Here is a 15,574-nt window from a genome sequence, read left to right as displayed (position 1 = left end):
TGTCCCACCTACCAAATCCTAGTGCCTGAAGTTCCATCAGAGCTTGCCCTGCCATCTGTTCTTACTCTGCCACATTTTGAACCTGCATCTCTAGCAGTTCTGAGCACAGGTTCCCTGAGATTTCCATTCCAGACACCCATGTAGCAAGGGAGAGTCCCTTGAGGCCAAGTCCTCCATGGAGTAGTTTCCATAGCCTGTGACCGTACCGGCTTTTCTGTAGGCAATCTGCCTGAGAGTCCTTGTGGAGAGGGGTTCACCCTTCTGATAGGGTTCTTTGACTTTACTTAAGTTTCTTGCACTGTCCTCTTGTGGAGTTGAGTGCTTGGTGGCTATCCTGGCATGCATCCATGTTGACTGACCAGGCAGTGATTTATTTAAAAAATATGGGTATTGATCTGTACCGATATCCAACTGTGACGGACAAAAACTCTCTAACAGATTAAAGTTAGAAAGTGTATGTTTATTGCAACATCGGGCAGCATGCAGGATAGCTCCCAAATACACACCGCACCTTCAAGGTGATTAGAGAGTCCTTTTATCCATACAAGTATTGAATACCCAAAATACAAATACATATTCATGATTTTGGTACATCCTATTCCTCGCTTCATATGCTAATCATTTCAAAAGCTATTAAGCATGCGTAGTTTGTTCCTTGAAATGGGTCAGTGGTCCCTTTCATGGGGAGGGGGTCCCAAAATGAGGAAGTAAATGAAGTCTTCCTCGTTCTGACCTTTTTACTTTTTCAATGCAAATATGACAGATGAACTCTTGGTAGAACTCCCATTCCTTGTCTTCAATTGGTTTCAGAACAGAGGAGGCCCACAATTGTCTTATGTTCCTAAAAGCTATTTGTCAGGTTCTATATTCTTCATTATAAACCCAGCTAACCAAACATTGTGCTGACAAGCAATTAATTATTAGTTAACTACTAACTCTTAACTTCATCAACACCTACTCGTTTATTTTAATTAACTCAAGTAAGGCTTATCTCTAACTAAAATCTTAGCTCCTCTAAAACCTCTAAATTCCTTAAAATTTATGTTTCAGCAGCAGTCTTCAAAGAGGTAATTTTAGTTTTTTAGTTTGCCTGGATGTTCTTTGATGGCAGTGCTTCTGTGGATGTCTTTCACAAGGTGCCATTTTTCACAGATCTTGCAAGTAACTGTATTTCAGGCTTTTCTTAACCTACAATGCATTTGAAATCAGCTAGAAGAGCTGAGAGAGAAACAGACTATGAAATCACTCAAGGTTCATTTCCTAAGGAAAGGGAAAGCCAGCTAGCCATAGCCACAAATTATTTTTAATATGATGGAGGAAGGGAGGTTACTTGAAAATTTATCACACAGAGATGAGATTCCAGCAGTGCCAGTTGCCAATATGGAAGTAGTGATTAACTTGCCTTAATGCCTTAAAAGTGCCTACACTCCAATGGTCCAGCACCCCCATTGTCTTCAGACTCTGATTGTTTTGTACTATCAGACCAAGCCAAAAAGAGACTAAAAAGACTAAATGCTTTTGCTAAAAGCCATTGTATTCTGTCCTTTGATAGGTCAGATTGTCTTACCCAGGACCTTGAAAAACCCAAACCCAAATTTGTGAGAGAAGTTTTGGAAAAGTGCATGAGGTAAGTAAGATCTTTCCATAGTTGCATTCAAAGCAAAGTTTCATATGAATGCTGTCAGAGTCCTTTTAACTTGACTGTTGTCTTGGGCACATCTGTTCTTACAATTAATTTTCAGGTAAAAGATTAGTCTGTATGCTTTTTAATCTGGTTTGCCTGCTGTAGGATACTGCTCTAAAGAGAAGGAGAAACAGGTGATGCAGACAGTAGTGAGCTATCCATGGATGCCATAGTTACGTAAAGACATATTTCATCATGGGCATGGGAAGAAAGATAACTTAGGCTACATTCTTGGAAACTATTCAGCCTTCACAGAAATAGAGTGAACTGGCCATTAATTGTACCAAAAATAGAGACTCTACTCTTGATTTTTCTAGGTGCCTCAGATGTTCATTTACTTTAAATTAATGAACAACTGTCTAAAGAAACAAAATCTCCAAACCTAACAAGACTACATAGTCAGTATTTCTGATGAGTAGTCTGGGTTTAAAATTGTTGAGATTAGGGTGGTATACGAGAGAGAAAGAGCAAAATGTTGAAAAAGCCTATGTTATTCAGCATCTTACATGAAAACAATCAAGGTTTGGGTGAATTCCACATCCAAAGTGTTGTGCTGTACAACAAATGCATTTTTTTCTGTGGCACTCTTCCATTTCATTGAAAACTCTGATAGCAGATGAAGTCTTTGTGGGAGTGAAATTAACCTGGAAAGTAAAATGAAGACGTCTAGTTTAATATTTTTCCTGCTTTGAGTACTGACATCTTACTAGTTTTCTGCAGCACGTCGCAAGTTTTTGCATAAAATTTCTTGGTAGGCAGCTTTTTCACAAGGCAAATTGTACAAAGATGGAAGTCTAGCTTCACAGAGTTAAAATAGAAAGCATACACTAAAATAGAAAGCATACATATTAAGTTTAGTTTATTAGCTCTTACTACTCAGCAGAAACTACCATTCTTTTCTATAGGCATCCTGAATCTTGTTCTATGAACATTAAATAAAGAAAAAGCATTATAAAGGAATCATTAGCTGTGGTGTTATTCCCTTTTTAATTCTACTGCTATGGAACTTGTTATTTCCAGACTCTCCTACCATCAGCGAATAATAGACATTGTTCCTGCAAGTTTTTCTGTCCTCAGTCCTGCTAATCCAGTGTGCATTTACAAATATGGAGATGAGAGCAATAGTAAGTATTAAAATTACTAGCGGTCAAGTTGAAGAAGTAGTGTTTCAGAGCAAGGGAGTACACTATATTGACTGTAATATGAGTCATCTTCATGAAAAAGAATACAGATCAAATAAATATACACGATTTTTGTATGGGTAACTACGCTTCACATGAGCAATTAATATGTATTAAGCCTGGTTCTCTCTAATAAAATCCTGTCTGCTACTTATGAAGCAAAGAAAATCCAGATACATCAAGCTAATATTGCTGATGTGGCTGTGGTGTTGTGCAGTATTATTTGCCAGAAGCCTAAAATTGGACAATTCATCTATTTCACCTGTTTGAGCACAATACTATGGAAATCAGCATCTGAAGTGATAATGAGAAATTATTTTTTGAACTTCATGAAGCAGTGGAATATTTTACCAGTAAACTTGATTTAATGAGCGTATAGAAGGAACAAGTACCATAAAGACTGAGGTAGAGAGGGACCTTATTACTCCTTTTATTGCTCAGTGTAAATACAGTCCTAAGCATAAAAGTGTCATCCTCAAAGATACAACGAAGAAAAACAAGGAAGTATTGTATTTTTAGAAACCTGGTGGAAACTGAAGTAGAGATTTAGTGAGAAATGTGATTGCCTGAGCTCAGGTCTAAAAGTTCTACTCCAAATTTTGAATATAACATGAAGAGCAGAAAATGTTTTGATCTATTTTATGGCATATTGAGGTTGACAGTGATATTGGAAATGCCAAGTTTTAGGTGTAACTGGGAAAGGGTACTTGTTTCTCTGTGGGGCAGACTCATGTTAAAAGTGCTCATTTACTTGCCTTTCCATATTTTTGACCTGTTTTTGTTTTTGTTCAGGGTCTCTTCCTGGATATACTGTGGCACTCTGTTTAACAATTGCAATTAAAAATAAGGCCAGCAATGATGAAATCTTCAGCATTTTAAAAGATGTACCTAATCCAAACCAGGATGATGATGATGGTAAGATACGAGCAGTTAGACTTTACCAAGCTGTCATTTATTCTGTGTGTGACTGATCTGCCGTGCTTTGGAGCTGAATGTGTTGGTTCACAGACCTGTATGCTTTTCCTTCTAGCAGTTGGTTTCAATTTAGCAATAAATACACCACTTCTATTTTTTTTGTGAACATCTTACATGCAGAGGCCTGCCTGTTTTTCCTAAACGGGATGACTTGGTGCTTGTGTGTTGTCTTGCAATTATTGACGGAGTAAAAGAATTTAACATCCCCTTTGCTTTCAGCTGCAGAGGGCAGTTCTTAAATTTAGTGCTTCTGCCCTAAGAGCTTCCCTCCCCTCAGGGCAGTCCCACAACACATTATACAGCCAGCCTACTGGCTGGCATGTTCCACAGATGAAAACTCATGGTGGGACTGCTCACATTCCCATTGGCTTTGCAGCCACAGGCACCACTCATTCCTAAAGCCTGAGTGTTTTATGGAGTGAGTGGTGTGAGGGAGAGTTAGAGAGTTAGAAGTTATCTAAACAAAGGCAAATGCTTAATTGTTTTTGTAGTATTTGCAAGGGTTCAGCTACACAGGCAGAGAGAAACCATGATCTGGTAGATTTTTTTTTCCCTGGGGTCCACTTTCATGTTTCTTGACTTGCTTTGGGCATTACCCACTTATTAATGGTCTTCCTTCTGCCTGTCTAGAGCTGTAGGATGGCACCTGACACCACTCACCGTAGTAGCCATATTTGCTTTACATGCCTGGTGGACCTTTCTCCTATATCCTAAGTGGTTGGCCTCTGTATGTTAATAATCCTTACCTCCCCCCCTCCTCACCCACACCCCTATCTTTATGGCCTTCCCAGGCCCTCATCTTGGTGCACAGCTGCAGTTTCCTTTGCTGACTTTCTGTGCTGCCATCAGTGCTGTCACACATTGGTGGTGTGGCTGTGTCTCTGATAGAATTCCATGTTGGTGAGGAAGCATGCTGCACATCTTCTCCATGGCAAAACTGGAGCCTGTAACAGTACATTTTGTGGGAGTCTTTACTAGCTCCTTGCTCAACCCTGCAGAACTCTGTTGATGGAACTCTTGTGAAATGAGCTAAAACCATAAGTTACCTCTACAGCTGCATGAGTAGCTTACATGCTTTACTAAAGTATTTATTAGTTTCATCTTCAAATAACTTTCAGGTGAAGGATTTACTTTCAACCCTCTGAAAATAGAAGTCTTTGTTCAGACTCTGCTCCATCTAGCTGCAAAGTCTTTTAGCCACTCCTTCAGCGCCCTGGCAAAGTAAGTATAATAAGTGCACTATTCTGGGGCTCACAGAACAGTTTAATTCTGACAGTGAAATACATGATAAAAGAAGTGGAGAGCAGGCTTCAGCAGTGTTGGTACTCCACAAAGCAATATGACTACGAGCTAATGACATTACTTACTGAAGGAATGGTAGTGTAAATCCTAGATTATACATATGGATGTATTATACATTATGAATGGAATTAACAGAAATGTATACATTGTAGTCATGTGATGTAAATGAGACAGGTTTGGAAAATTAACTTCATTTTTGTATTGCTTATTTGCTTATTATGGCAAAGAAAAAGGGATTCTCTCTACATTTCAATGAATGGGTAGCTGCCATCACAGTATCTTGTACTATGAATATGAATCTAGGACAATTACATTTGTATTAAAAAAAGGAAAGAAAAAGAAAATGTCAAACTTCAAAACAGTCTGCTATTAATTTCTTCTGTCTACCACAGCAGAGTAAAATCCATCCTAAAAGACATTGGAGTTTATCCCTTAAAGATACACTGAAACTGCAAAGAATTTACTGCACCATTTTTAGCAAAATTAGAATGATGTTTTTAATCCTTTGTGTTTTGGAGTTGATTTTAAGTGGTTTTGTTATATGAAAGGTAGTCACATGCATCTTTATGAGTTGTTTTTCTATCTGTCCCTAAGATAGATAAAACTACTACAAAATCATGCACCTGGAAGCTCTACAGAGGCAATGTTGATAAGAAGCTGCAGGTAGTAACCTGCAGTCATGAGTAAAAGAGGCAGGGTGATTCAAATATTTAGACCATGGTATTTTCTCTGCTGCACAACAGCAGTGGCAGCCAAGAGATCAAGAAGAGCCTCTTATGCTTTATAGTTGTATTACAATGAGCTGGGCTATGAATGCAGTGTAGCAGTCAGAGTAACTGCTAAAATAGATGCTTTTTGCAGCCTCTCCTTGGAAAAGAGGCACTTCAGACACTTATCCTAAGTTGGAGAAATACGTTAAGAGGAAGGTCTAAGGCTAAAAAGGCAGTAAATTTTGGTTCAGCTTTGTATAGATAAGCACATGAAGCAGAAAAGTGCCTCCTGCTTTTGAGAGCCTGAGAAATGTAGCCTAGTTTCAGGAAGTAGGTTCACCACTGGCATGTAAGTTGCTGTTAGGAGATGTCATTTCTTTGTAGACTATTTTGGCTCAGGATGGTAATATTTTCCAGGGAACAGTTGTCTAAGAAATGCTGTAGATAGTCACATTATTTTCTTTTGGCCAATCTAAACCGCTTGCCTTACATGTGCTGCTCTTTTGACCTGGTCCCAGCCTATCTAGTGACTACTTACTTCTATTAAAAGGTTTCATGAAGTCTTCAAAACACTTGCTGAAAGTGATGAGGGGAAGCTTCATGTTCTGAGAGTTGTGTATGAGGTTTGGAAGAATCATCCACAGGTAAGAAGCTGGAATGTCAAGGATCTTTGTGAGTTTCAGATCACAGAGGTCATTTGTGAATGAAAAAATGTACTGTTTGTTTTATATCCTTTAAAAAGAACTTGTCTATTGTCATTCTAAGGAAAGTTTAGGGTGTATTTAGTGTTGCTACTACTAAAATGAAGGTTGAACACAAAATATGTACCATCAGTGGTGCTGCTTCTTTCTCAAGAGTTCACTGTGAAAGGGCAAGGATTGTCATTAAGACTCAGATTCATACAATGCTGGTTGTTGAACAAGAGAATAACTTTTGCTGAAACCATGGTTTTATTCAAAGTTGGAAAGCAATATAAATATGTAAATTTTAATAAGATGTAGGTCTCATATCTAAAACAGGCCACAACCTAGAAGTGTAGAAGCCCAGGGATTTTAGGTTTTGGGGTTTTTTTTCCTTCTCAACAATTGCTAGTGGAAGCTGCCCAGTTATTACACAGGAGTTATGCTGGAGTCACTGTTGTTTGTGGGCAGGGTGAGTAGAGCTGCAGTAGTCACTGTTCAGAGCAGATCAGTCTGACAGTGCTGTGATAATGTTCACTCTCGAGACAGGGGAGATAACACCTTAAAAGACCTATAAAAGATGTCTCTGTTGTTTAAGCTGCTCGGTTTCTTCACAGCAATTGTGTTTTACCGTAGCTGTCATTTTTCTATTCATAGAAATCAATGAGGAATTCAGGTTGACTTTGCCTGCATTAGTTACTTCATGTATCCCTTGCTGGTTTGTCTGTGTTGCTGGAAAGTGGATTTCTGTGCTGGAAAGTACCTCTCAGTTGCACAGGCCAGACTATATGAAGTGATGCCACTAAGAACCAGGAGTAATCTTTGCATCTGCTACTAGGCCTGTGGTCCAGTCTCTAGTGGAAAAAATGAGCACCTAGAAGATACCTATGCAAGCTGTTGCCACTCTTAAAAACATGATAAAAGGAGGATTTTTTAAAACATATATTTAACTTACTACCCAGTTTACTGACCTTGAAAATCTGACATTTTGCAGTCTGACCTACTTTTTGCTGCTATTTAACTGGATCAGAAGAAATTTCATTACTGCAGTGTAATATCTGTATCACCTTCCTCTTCATTCCTTTATATCACAGCATTACCAAAGTGAGATGGAGGTTTCACACCCAGAGTAAATTGTCATGTTAATTTTTTAAGAATAACTCAAGATCCCTTTCAAAAATCTCAAGTGCAAAACTTAGGAAAGTCTGCTGTTTGCTGTTTTACTTAATCATGAAACTTTTCTTCTCTTGCTTTTACTGCAGTTCAGTGGTTTTTGCTTCTGATCAAGTGCTTTTTTCTTATTCCCAAGTCCTCAACCTCCTTGTCACATAGAAGGGCACTTGTCCAGAGTCTGTTTTCAGGCTGTTCACCCTGCTCCTATGTCTATGGGAACATCCTTTGATTTGTTTCAGACCAACAATCTTATATGCTTACAGCACTAATGAGTGGTCTGTGCTGCAGATAGTGATTAATAGCAGGAGTCAGCAGTCTCTGGACTGTAAAGCAGGCTGGTGATGACTTCAAAAAGAGAAACTTTAACATTGGTATTAAATACTTTCTCAAGATCCTCGATGTGTGTTTTTTGAAAGACTAGCTAAATAATCAGAAATCCTTCCTGGCAATGCAGAAAGATAAACAGAGCATAGGATACTATCCTAGGACTTGAAAGTTGAATGCTGAGTCCTCTGTATGATTCATTCAGTTATTTTAATTTTCGTTCCTTAAAAGGAGCTTTGTTATACTTCCTCATATGACATCAGGTGGTTGTAAGGATAAATACAGTGCAGGCTGTGGTTCTTCGATACTGTGGCATTCACTCACATGAGTAACTTTTTTCTGAACAGCTTGCATCTTCTTTAGTCAGTAACTCTTCTCTACAGTTGCCTGCCTCAGAATCATGGCAGTGCCTGTAGCAAGTAAGCCTTTCCGTTGACTCCACGATGCTCATTCATTCTGTCCTGAAGTTAATGGGCCCTGTAGAGAAAAGCCTACTGTCATGTTTGAGGGCTGTTGCAGTTCAAGGAGAGTAGACTAACAGCAGCTCCTTCATAATGGTGATCTGACAGGTATATGTGCTCTGGTTGGAGTACTTTGATGTCAAATAGTAGCACTCATGTCTCTCAAGGCCTCAGTTCCAACTCGGATATTTGTATTTTTTGCTTTTGTACGAGAGTATATGTGCTGACAAGGAGTGGTACTTTCAGAAGTAGGTGTGGTTGTTAACAAAGTTAGAATGCTTTATGTAATTGATACAGATCCCCTCATTTGTAATGTTTTAAACTAGACTCCCCGGTTTGTTAAAGTATTCAAAATTAGTCAGTAATACCGCTGATGTGGAGTTGCATCGAATCATCTCCGGTTTTATCTGAGGATGAAATATTTTACACAGATTTTGTGTGTATTGTCTTTCACAAAATACAGATGATTGCTGTGCTTGTGGACAAGATGATTCGGACGCAAATTGTTGACTGTGCTGCAGTAGCAAACTGGATCTTTTCTTCAGAGCTAGCACATGACTTTACCAGGTAACAAGAACTTGGTTTGGGTTATTTGTCTTTGATTTGTTACTTTAACTTGCCAGTACATAGTTCAATCTTTGAAAACTCAGTAGTAGAATAAGGTACAATTAGGCTTTTGCCCTTTCTACAAAATATTTGCTTAAATGTTTTTCTTCCTGAGTTGGGGTATGAATGTTGGTATGACAGTGCAGTGTTGCTGCTAGCATGTTATTTTGCTAGTAGTGTCTAAGCCTGCTGAAGTGGAGCTGTTCCTAGACAGAGTCTGTTGCTGTGTGCTGTAATGCTGCTGGCTGGGCGTGGTCCTGGCCCTTGGGGTTGGTACGTAACTTGTACCACCACTGATGCATTGGATATTGAGATTGGAAGAACTGTTCAATCTGAGGAGTTGAGTTTGATGTTAATACTCTTGCAGTGTGTACATGAAATAAATTCTGACTCTAAAGTGTACTGCAGCAAATAGGCAAGAACTGATCGTTAAGATTTCTTGCATTACAAGTATGTTCACCTGTATGCTGAGTGTTTGTTCACTCTCGTAGATGTCCCCTTAAATGATACATAGACTTTTTTAATTCTCCCACTAGTATTTTTCTGTTAAGAAACTACATTTAGTTTCCTATTTGCAAGTAGTGTGTAATGTGGTGTTTTGAGCTGTGTGTCTTTCCTAGGTTTTATATCTGGGAGATCTTACATTCCACAATCCGTAAGATGAATAAGCATGTCCTGAAGATTCACAAAGAATTGGAGGAGACCAAAGCAAGATTGGCCAGGCAGCACAAAAGAGTGAGTCGTTTGTTGGTAACTTTTAAACTAAGTTATAGAAGCCTGCATCCTGATGTACAGACACACAGTTGGTTTTTGGAAGGACTGAAAACATATGATTCTTCAGGAAGCATGTCTGCAGAGATGTGGTCAGCTGTAGCACTGAGACATCAGAAATCAGATGCATGTTCTTGGTCCTAGCTGTAATTTAAGAATTTAGTAAAATCTTCTAAGGGAGTGCATACGTACTTGATCTGTTCAAGTTCTCTCTCACATGTTTCTCTTCCAATATGAACATGTCTTCTGCTTGCCTTCTAATCTGGATTCCAGTTACCTTATTAGAGAATAGTAAGAACAGTTACAAATTATTCATAGTAAGTTCTGTTAAAGAATGCTCTTGTGGCTTCCATGCAGAAGTGCACAGAAACAGCTATTTGCAATTAAGAAGTTGGCTGTTACTGTTTTTCTGATGGATGCTGTTGGATTATGACACTGACATGGCACTTTTCTTCCAGCTTATTTTCCTGAATACAGTTGCATGATCTTGCATTATTAAGTACAGCAAATTGATGAGGAAGCAGCTGCTGTTGCATTCTGTTGTCTCAAGTGGGCCAGTAAAATGGAGTGAATGTTCTTCTATGGCAGCTGGAAAAGATAGGGCCTGAGGAAGCTTGACTGAATGCAGTACTTAGTTATGACAGAATTAAGTCAGTTTATAAATATGCTGATTTACAGAAACCAAGAGAGAATTTCTGTGTTTCTTTGAGGTCTGTAAGTGTGTTTACCTGCATAAAACCCTTAACTAGCTCCAAAATTTTGAGTGAGTTGAGTGTCAAAATGTGACACAGAGTTTGCTGATGTTTTTTGATGAGAGGTCAAGTCAGTCATTTGTCCAGTAGCTTCTGTTGAGAGATCATAATAACTGTCAGCTTGCCAGTGTTGGTTCATCCCAACCCCTTCATCTTGTTTCCTCCACTCACAGCAGCAGCCATCCTGCTTGCCTCCTCAGTCTACATTGATGAGCAGTTAATAAATGCTTGTAATTATGGAAGACTTAGGTGCAGTCATTGATCTTACTTTGAGGCAAAGAGCTTCTCTGGCATCTTTAAAAATACCAGTGTTTTAATTTCTGCCATTGTCTCTTGCTTCAGCTCTTTATTACTTAGTACTTTAAGTGAGTATTGTGCCAGGAAGAAACATTGGTTTGCAACAGTGAGTAGTTCTGCAGGCTGTTGCTCTGCTGCATGACCACTGCTTTTAGAGAAAGTATGCCATCAAGTTTTGATTTCCCCAGCATGAAGGCTGTCCAAGGCTTGCTTGCTTTGTCTTGGTCCTTCAGCGTTTTGAGTTCAGAAAATCTCTATAGATGGGAAAAAGGCAAGCCCCTATAGAGAGAATAAAATTATATTCTCAGTTACTCTGGTAAGTTTTCATTTTTTATACTGATTCAGAGCTATACCTGTCTTGTGGTTGTGAACTTCATTTCCTGTGCTATAGGTGAGTTAAGACATTTATCCCAAGTTACATATGCTTCTTTTATAGATATTTAAAATTTTGAGCTAGCAATTTATATATGTCTTTGCACAGAAACAACTATATGATACTAAAGCAGTGTCTTGTGTTTGAATTTACCATAATCCATCAGATCCTGTCTTTCCTCCTATATGCCTTGTAGTCTTGTTTAAGACTTAGTCACCTGAGCTGGTTCTTAGGTGCATTTTGTGGGTAGCAGTGGTGTTGTGTTGTTTTTGATGCAGTGAAGCATGCTGTTCCTAGTTAGTAGATCAGTTTCTGTGCTGACCCTTTCTAGTCTTGAGAGTAGTCTTTTTGATCATGAATATAGGGAGTTCACACTTCAAAACACTTGCTCCAGTCTTCAGCCTTCCTGTTGTGCTAACCAGCTGGATTCATTTAAGTTCTTGCACCAAGTGCAGGAGAGAATTTGTGCCAGGTGCATTATTTTTTAAAGCACTGAGATTTCAGAATGTTATTTAATTAATTACCTGTCTTGCTGCAGTAGATACAATTTGAAAAAAATCTATGCCAGATTGTTTTTAAAAATAAAGTTGTTCGTTACCATGTAATGATAAAGTTAGCAGGCGTATTACCTTTCACTGTGTTTGCCTTAAATAAATCGTGAAATCATAGAATGGCCTGGGTTGGAAGCAACCTCAGTGATCACTTAGTTTTAAATTCTTGCCATGGGCAAGGACACCTTTCACTAGACCAGCTTGCTCAGAGTTCCATCCAGTCTGGCATCCAGTCCAGAGATGGGGCATCCTCAGCTTCTCTGGGCAACCTGTTCCAGTGCCTCACTACTCTCACAGTAAAAAATTTCTTCCCTATTTCTTATCTAAACCTACTGTCTTTCAGTTTAAGGCCATTCATCCTTGTTCTACCACTGCATGCTCTTGTAATTAGTCCCTCTTTCTTGGAGGCTGCCTTCAGATACTGGAAAGCTGCAGTTAGATCACCTCAGAGCCTGCTCTGCTCCAAGCTGAACAAACCAAATTATCTTGGCCTTTCCCTCATAAGAGAGATGCTCCATCTCTCTGATCATCTTGGTGTCCCTCCTCTGGACTCACTCCAGCAGGTCCATGACCTTCCTGTGCTGGGATCCCAGAGCTGGGTGCAGGGTTCCAGATGGGCTCTCATCAGAGCAGAGCAGAGGGGCAGAGTCTGCTGCCTTGCCCTGCTGCCCACACTGCTTTGGATGCAGCCCAGGACACGTTTGGCTCTCTGGGCTGGGGGTGCCCATGGCTGGGTCATGTCCAGCCTCCCACCCACCAGCACCCCCCAGTCCTGCTCACAGGGCTGCTCTTGATCTGTTCATGCCCAGCCTGTGCTGATACTGGGGGTTGTCCTGACCCAGGTTCAGCACCTTCAACTTGGTCTTGTTGATCCTCATGACATTTCCAAGGGCCCATTTCTTGAGCTTGTACAGGTGCTTCTGGTTGGCATCCCGTCTTTCAGGAATGTCAACCTTGGCATTTGGCTTGGTGTCATCTGCAAATTTGATGACGGTGCACTTCATCTATGAAATAACACTGGTCCCAATACAGATCTCTGAGGGATACCACTGCTTACTGATGTCCATTGAAACTCTGAGCTGTTGATCACTACCCTCTGGATGTCACCAATTTCTTATCCATGTAACAGTTCACCCATTGAATCCATCTCTCTCTTAATTTAGAGAGAAGGATGTTGTGGAGGACCATGTCAAAGTCCCGAAAAATGACATCTGCTGCCCTTCCCTTGTCCACTAGTGGAGTCACTCCATCATAGAAGGCCTGCAGGTCAGTCAGGCAGGACTTGCCCTTGGTAAGGCCATGCTGGCTGTTCCAAATAATCTCCGGTCCCCAATGTGCCTTAGCACAGCTTCCAGCAGGATCTGTTTTGTGATCTTTCCAGGCACAGAGGTGACACTCACAGATCAGTTGCTACAGGAGTCCTCCTTTCTACCATTTTAGAAGATAGGTACAGTGTTTTCCCTTTTCCAGCCACAACTTTTCAGTTTGGTTTGGCAACTACATCAGCTGGTTGCCTCAGGACTCTAGGATGCATCTCATTGACTCTACCTGTAGACTTTTAGGTTCTTCAGGTGGCCATGAACTTGATTTTTACCTAGTGTGGAAGAGACTTTGCTCCCCCAGTCCCCATCCTGCTGTTCGTCCACTCAAGAGATGTGGGAAGAGGGGTTATTATTGAAGACGGCAGCAAAAGAAGTTCTTCTGAAGAAGCTTGAGTTCCTCAGCCTTCTTCTCAGTGTACCAGCATTGTCTATCAGGGGACACACATTCTTTGACTTCCCTTTTCTGGCTTGCATACCTTCCTGTTATTCTTTGTGTCCCTTGTCAGGTTCAGTTCCAGCTTTGCCTTGGCCTTCCCCACCCCACCAGGTATGCTCTTCCCAGGTTACATGTCCTTGTTGGTGCTGCTTCTGCATTTGCTTCTTTTGCTTTAGTTTGACCAGCAGTGCCCCGCTGAGCCATGTCAGTCTCCTGCCTTTCTTGTCTGATTCCTTGCTCCTGGGAATTGCAAGCTCTTGCTCTCTTGCAGAGATCTGCCAGCTCTGTTCCTCTCCTTTGTCCCTGAGGGCAGTCTCCCAGGCAGTCTCATTGAGTAGGTCCTGGAAAGCTGAAAGTCTGCTTTCCTAAAGTTCAGGGGCTTCTCTGGACTCCTTTCCCAACCCATATCCCTCAGGACTGTGAATTCCACCAAGGCATGATCACTGCCTCCTAGCTTGATGTTCCCCATTAGCCCCCTTTGTTGGTGACCAACAGATCCAGTAACACCTCCCCTATTGTAGGGCTATCTGTTTCCTGGGTGAGGAATGTATGCTCCATGCACTCCAGGAATCTCAAGGATTGCCTACAGCTACTTTTCCAGTATATGCAGGGGTTGTTGAAGTCCCCCAGCAGCACCAGAGCCTGTGAGCAGGGTGCCTTCTGCAGCTGGAGCAAGAAGGCTCCATCAGCAGTCTCTGCTTGGTCAGGAGCCGGTCACAGACACCGACCAAAGGCTCCCTTTGCTGCCTCAGCTGGGACTGTCACCCACCAACTTTACACTTACTCGTGGCTGTTCTTCAGAGACTCTTCACACTCAATCCAGCTCTTGATGTTGAGGGCAATCCCTCTGTGTCTCTTTATCCCCATGTCCCTGCTGAACAGCCTGTGCCATTGTTAATCACACTCCAGTCATAGGATCCATCCCACTGAGTTTCAGGAGTGAAAACAAGGTCATAACTATCCAGCAGCACAGTGGCTTCCAACGCCTCCTCTTTGCTGCCCATGCTGCATGCCCCTGGTGTAGGGGCACCTCATCTGGGCTGTCAGCCACAGCACCTTCCTGGAGGAAAACGCCTTAAATCTCATGAACCTCTATGCTTGCTCTGGTTTCTCTGAAATTTTGGTAATAATGTTTTTTTCAGGCCTTTCCCACATTAGCATTTTTTCTACCAAATTTTTATCCAGAATTGTGTGCTGTTCTTAACTGTCCTGCAGAAAACTTTTGACATGTGCAATTGGAGGGTATTAAATGATATCCACACCTGCCAAATTACTGGTTAAGTCCTGTGTTGTTGTCATTTACAGCGAGACAGTGATGATGATGATGACGATGATGACCGAAGCACTGATCGGGAAGATGGACCGCTGGAAGAGCAGATAGAGCGCTTGCAGGAAAAAGTAGAGTCAGCCCAGAGTGAGCAGAAGAATCTCTTTCTTGTTATATTCCAGGTAATGATGGTCAAAATCTCTTCTCTGTTTAGGTTTTGAAGTTACTTGATTTACAAGCCTTCAGCATCACTATCTTGGGCATTTTCTTGGATTAAGAATATGGGATGGGGTTGATGATTTTATCATTGGTTAGAGTCAATCCAGATCATCCCTCTGTAAAGACTGGTTTGGAGTAGGATCTGATGAGTTTCAAGTGCTTAGAAGGAGAGGAGTTCTGCTAGCACACAATTTCCTGAACAACCAGAAGGTAAACGGTTGTTTTCATACAAAATTCAGTATTTGCCAAGCAAAATAATTATTCTTACAGTGCTGTTCAAAACTTCTGACACTCAGATCTTCTCACCTTAGGTTAGGATTCTTCTTTAATTTGATGAGACTGAATGAGTTGAGTTTTTTTCTCCTCTACTGCAGCGTTTCATTATGTTGTTAACGGAGCACTTAGTGCGCTGCGAGACTGGTGGAATTGATGTATTTACACCCTGGTACAAGAGCTGTATAGAGAGGTTGCAGCAGATCTTCCTGCAGGT

General features: G+C 40.8%; 1 protein-coding gene and 1 non-coding gene across 2 annotated transcripts in view; both read left to right on the top strand.

The window, feature by feature from the left end:
* NCBP1 (nuclear cap binding protein subunit 1) overlaps positions 1–15,574 on the top strand; it is a 31,369-nt gene that overhangs the window by 12,507 nt on the left and 3,288 nt on the right. Inside the window, exons 14-22 of the mRNA XM_030257963.4 lie at positions 1,553–1,627; positions 2,705–2,808; positions 3,658–3,780; positions 4,959–5,061; positions 6,403–6,496; positions 8,954–9,057; positions 9,717–9,831; positions 14,904–15,047; positions 15,459–15,572. Of these exons, the coding sequence (XP_030113823.1) occupies positions 1,553–1,627; positions 2,705–2,808; positions 3,658–3,780; positions 4,959–5,061; positions 6,403–6,496; positions 8,954–9,057; positions 9,717–9,831; positions 14,904–15,047; positions 15,459–15,572 (976 nt within the window). The remainder of the gene's footprint in view (positions 1–1,552; positions 1,628–2,704; positions 2,809–3,657; positions 3,781–4,958; positions 5,062–6,402; positions 6,497–8,953; positions 9,058–9,716; positions 9,832–14,903; positions 15,048–15,458; positions 15,573–15,574) is intronic.
* MIR2131 (microRNA mir-2131) lies at positions 10,202–10,298 on the top strand. The gene has a single exon (NR_105671.1). It is a non-coding gene; the product is annotated as a microRNA mir-2131 (primary transcript).

This window comes from Taeniopygia guttata, chromosome Z, assembly GCF_048771995.1.
Source record: "Taeniopygia guttata chromosome Z, bTaeGut7.mat, whole genome shotgun sequence".
Lineage (NCBI taxonomy): Eukaryota > Metazoa > Chordata > Aves > Passeriformes > Estrildidae > Taeniopygia > Taeniopygia guttata.
Note: the sequence above shows the minus strand (reverse complement) of the source record. Positions and strands in the feature narration are given on the sequence as shown.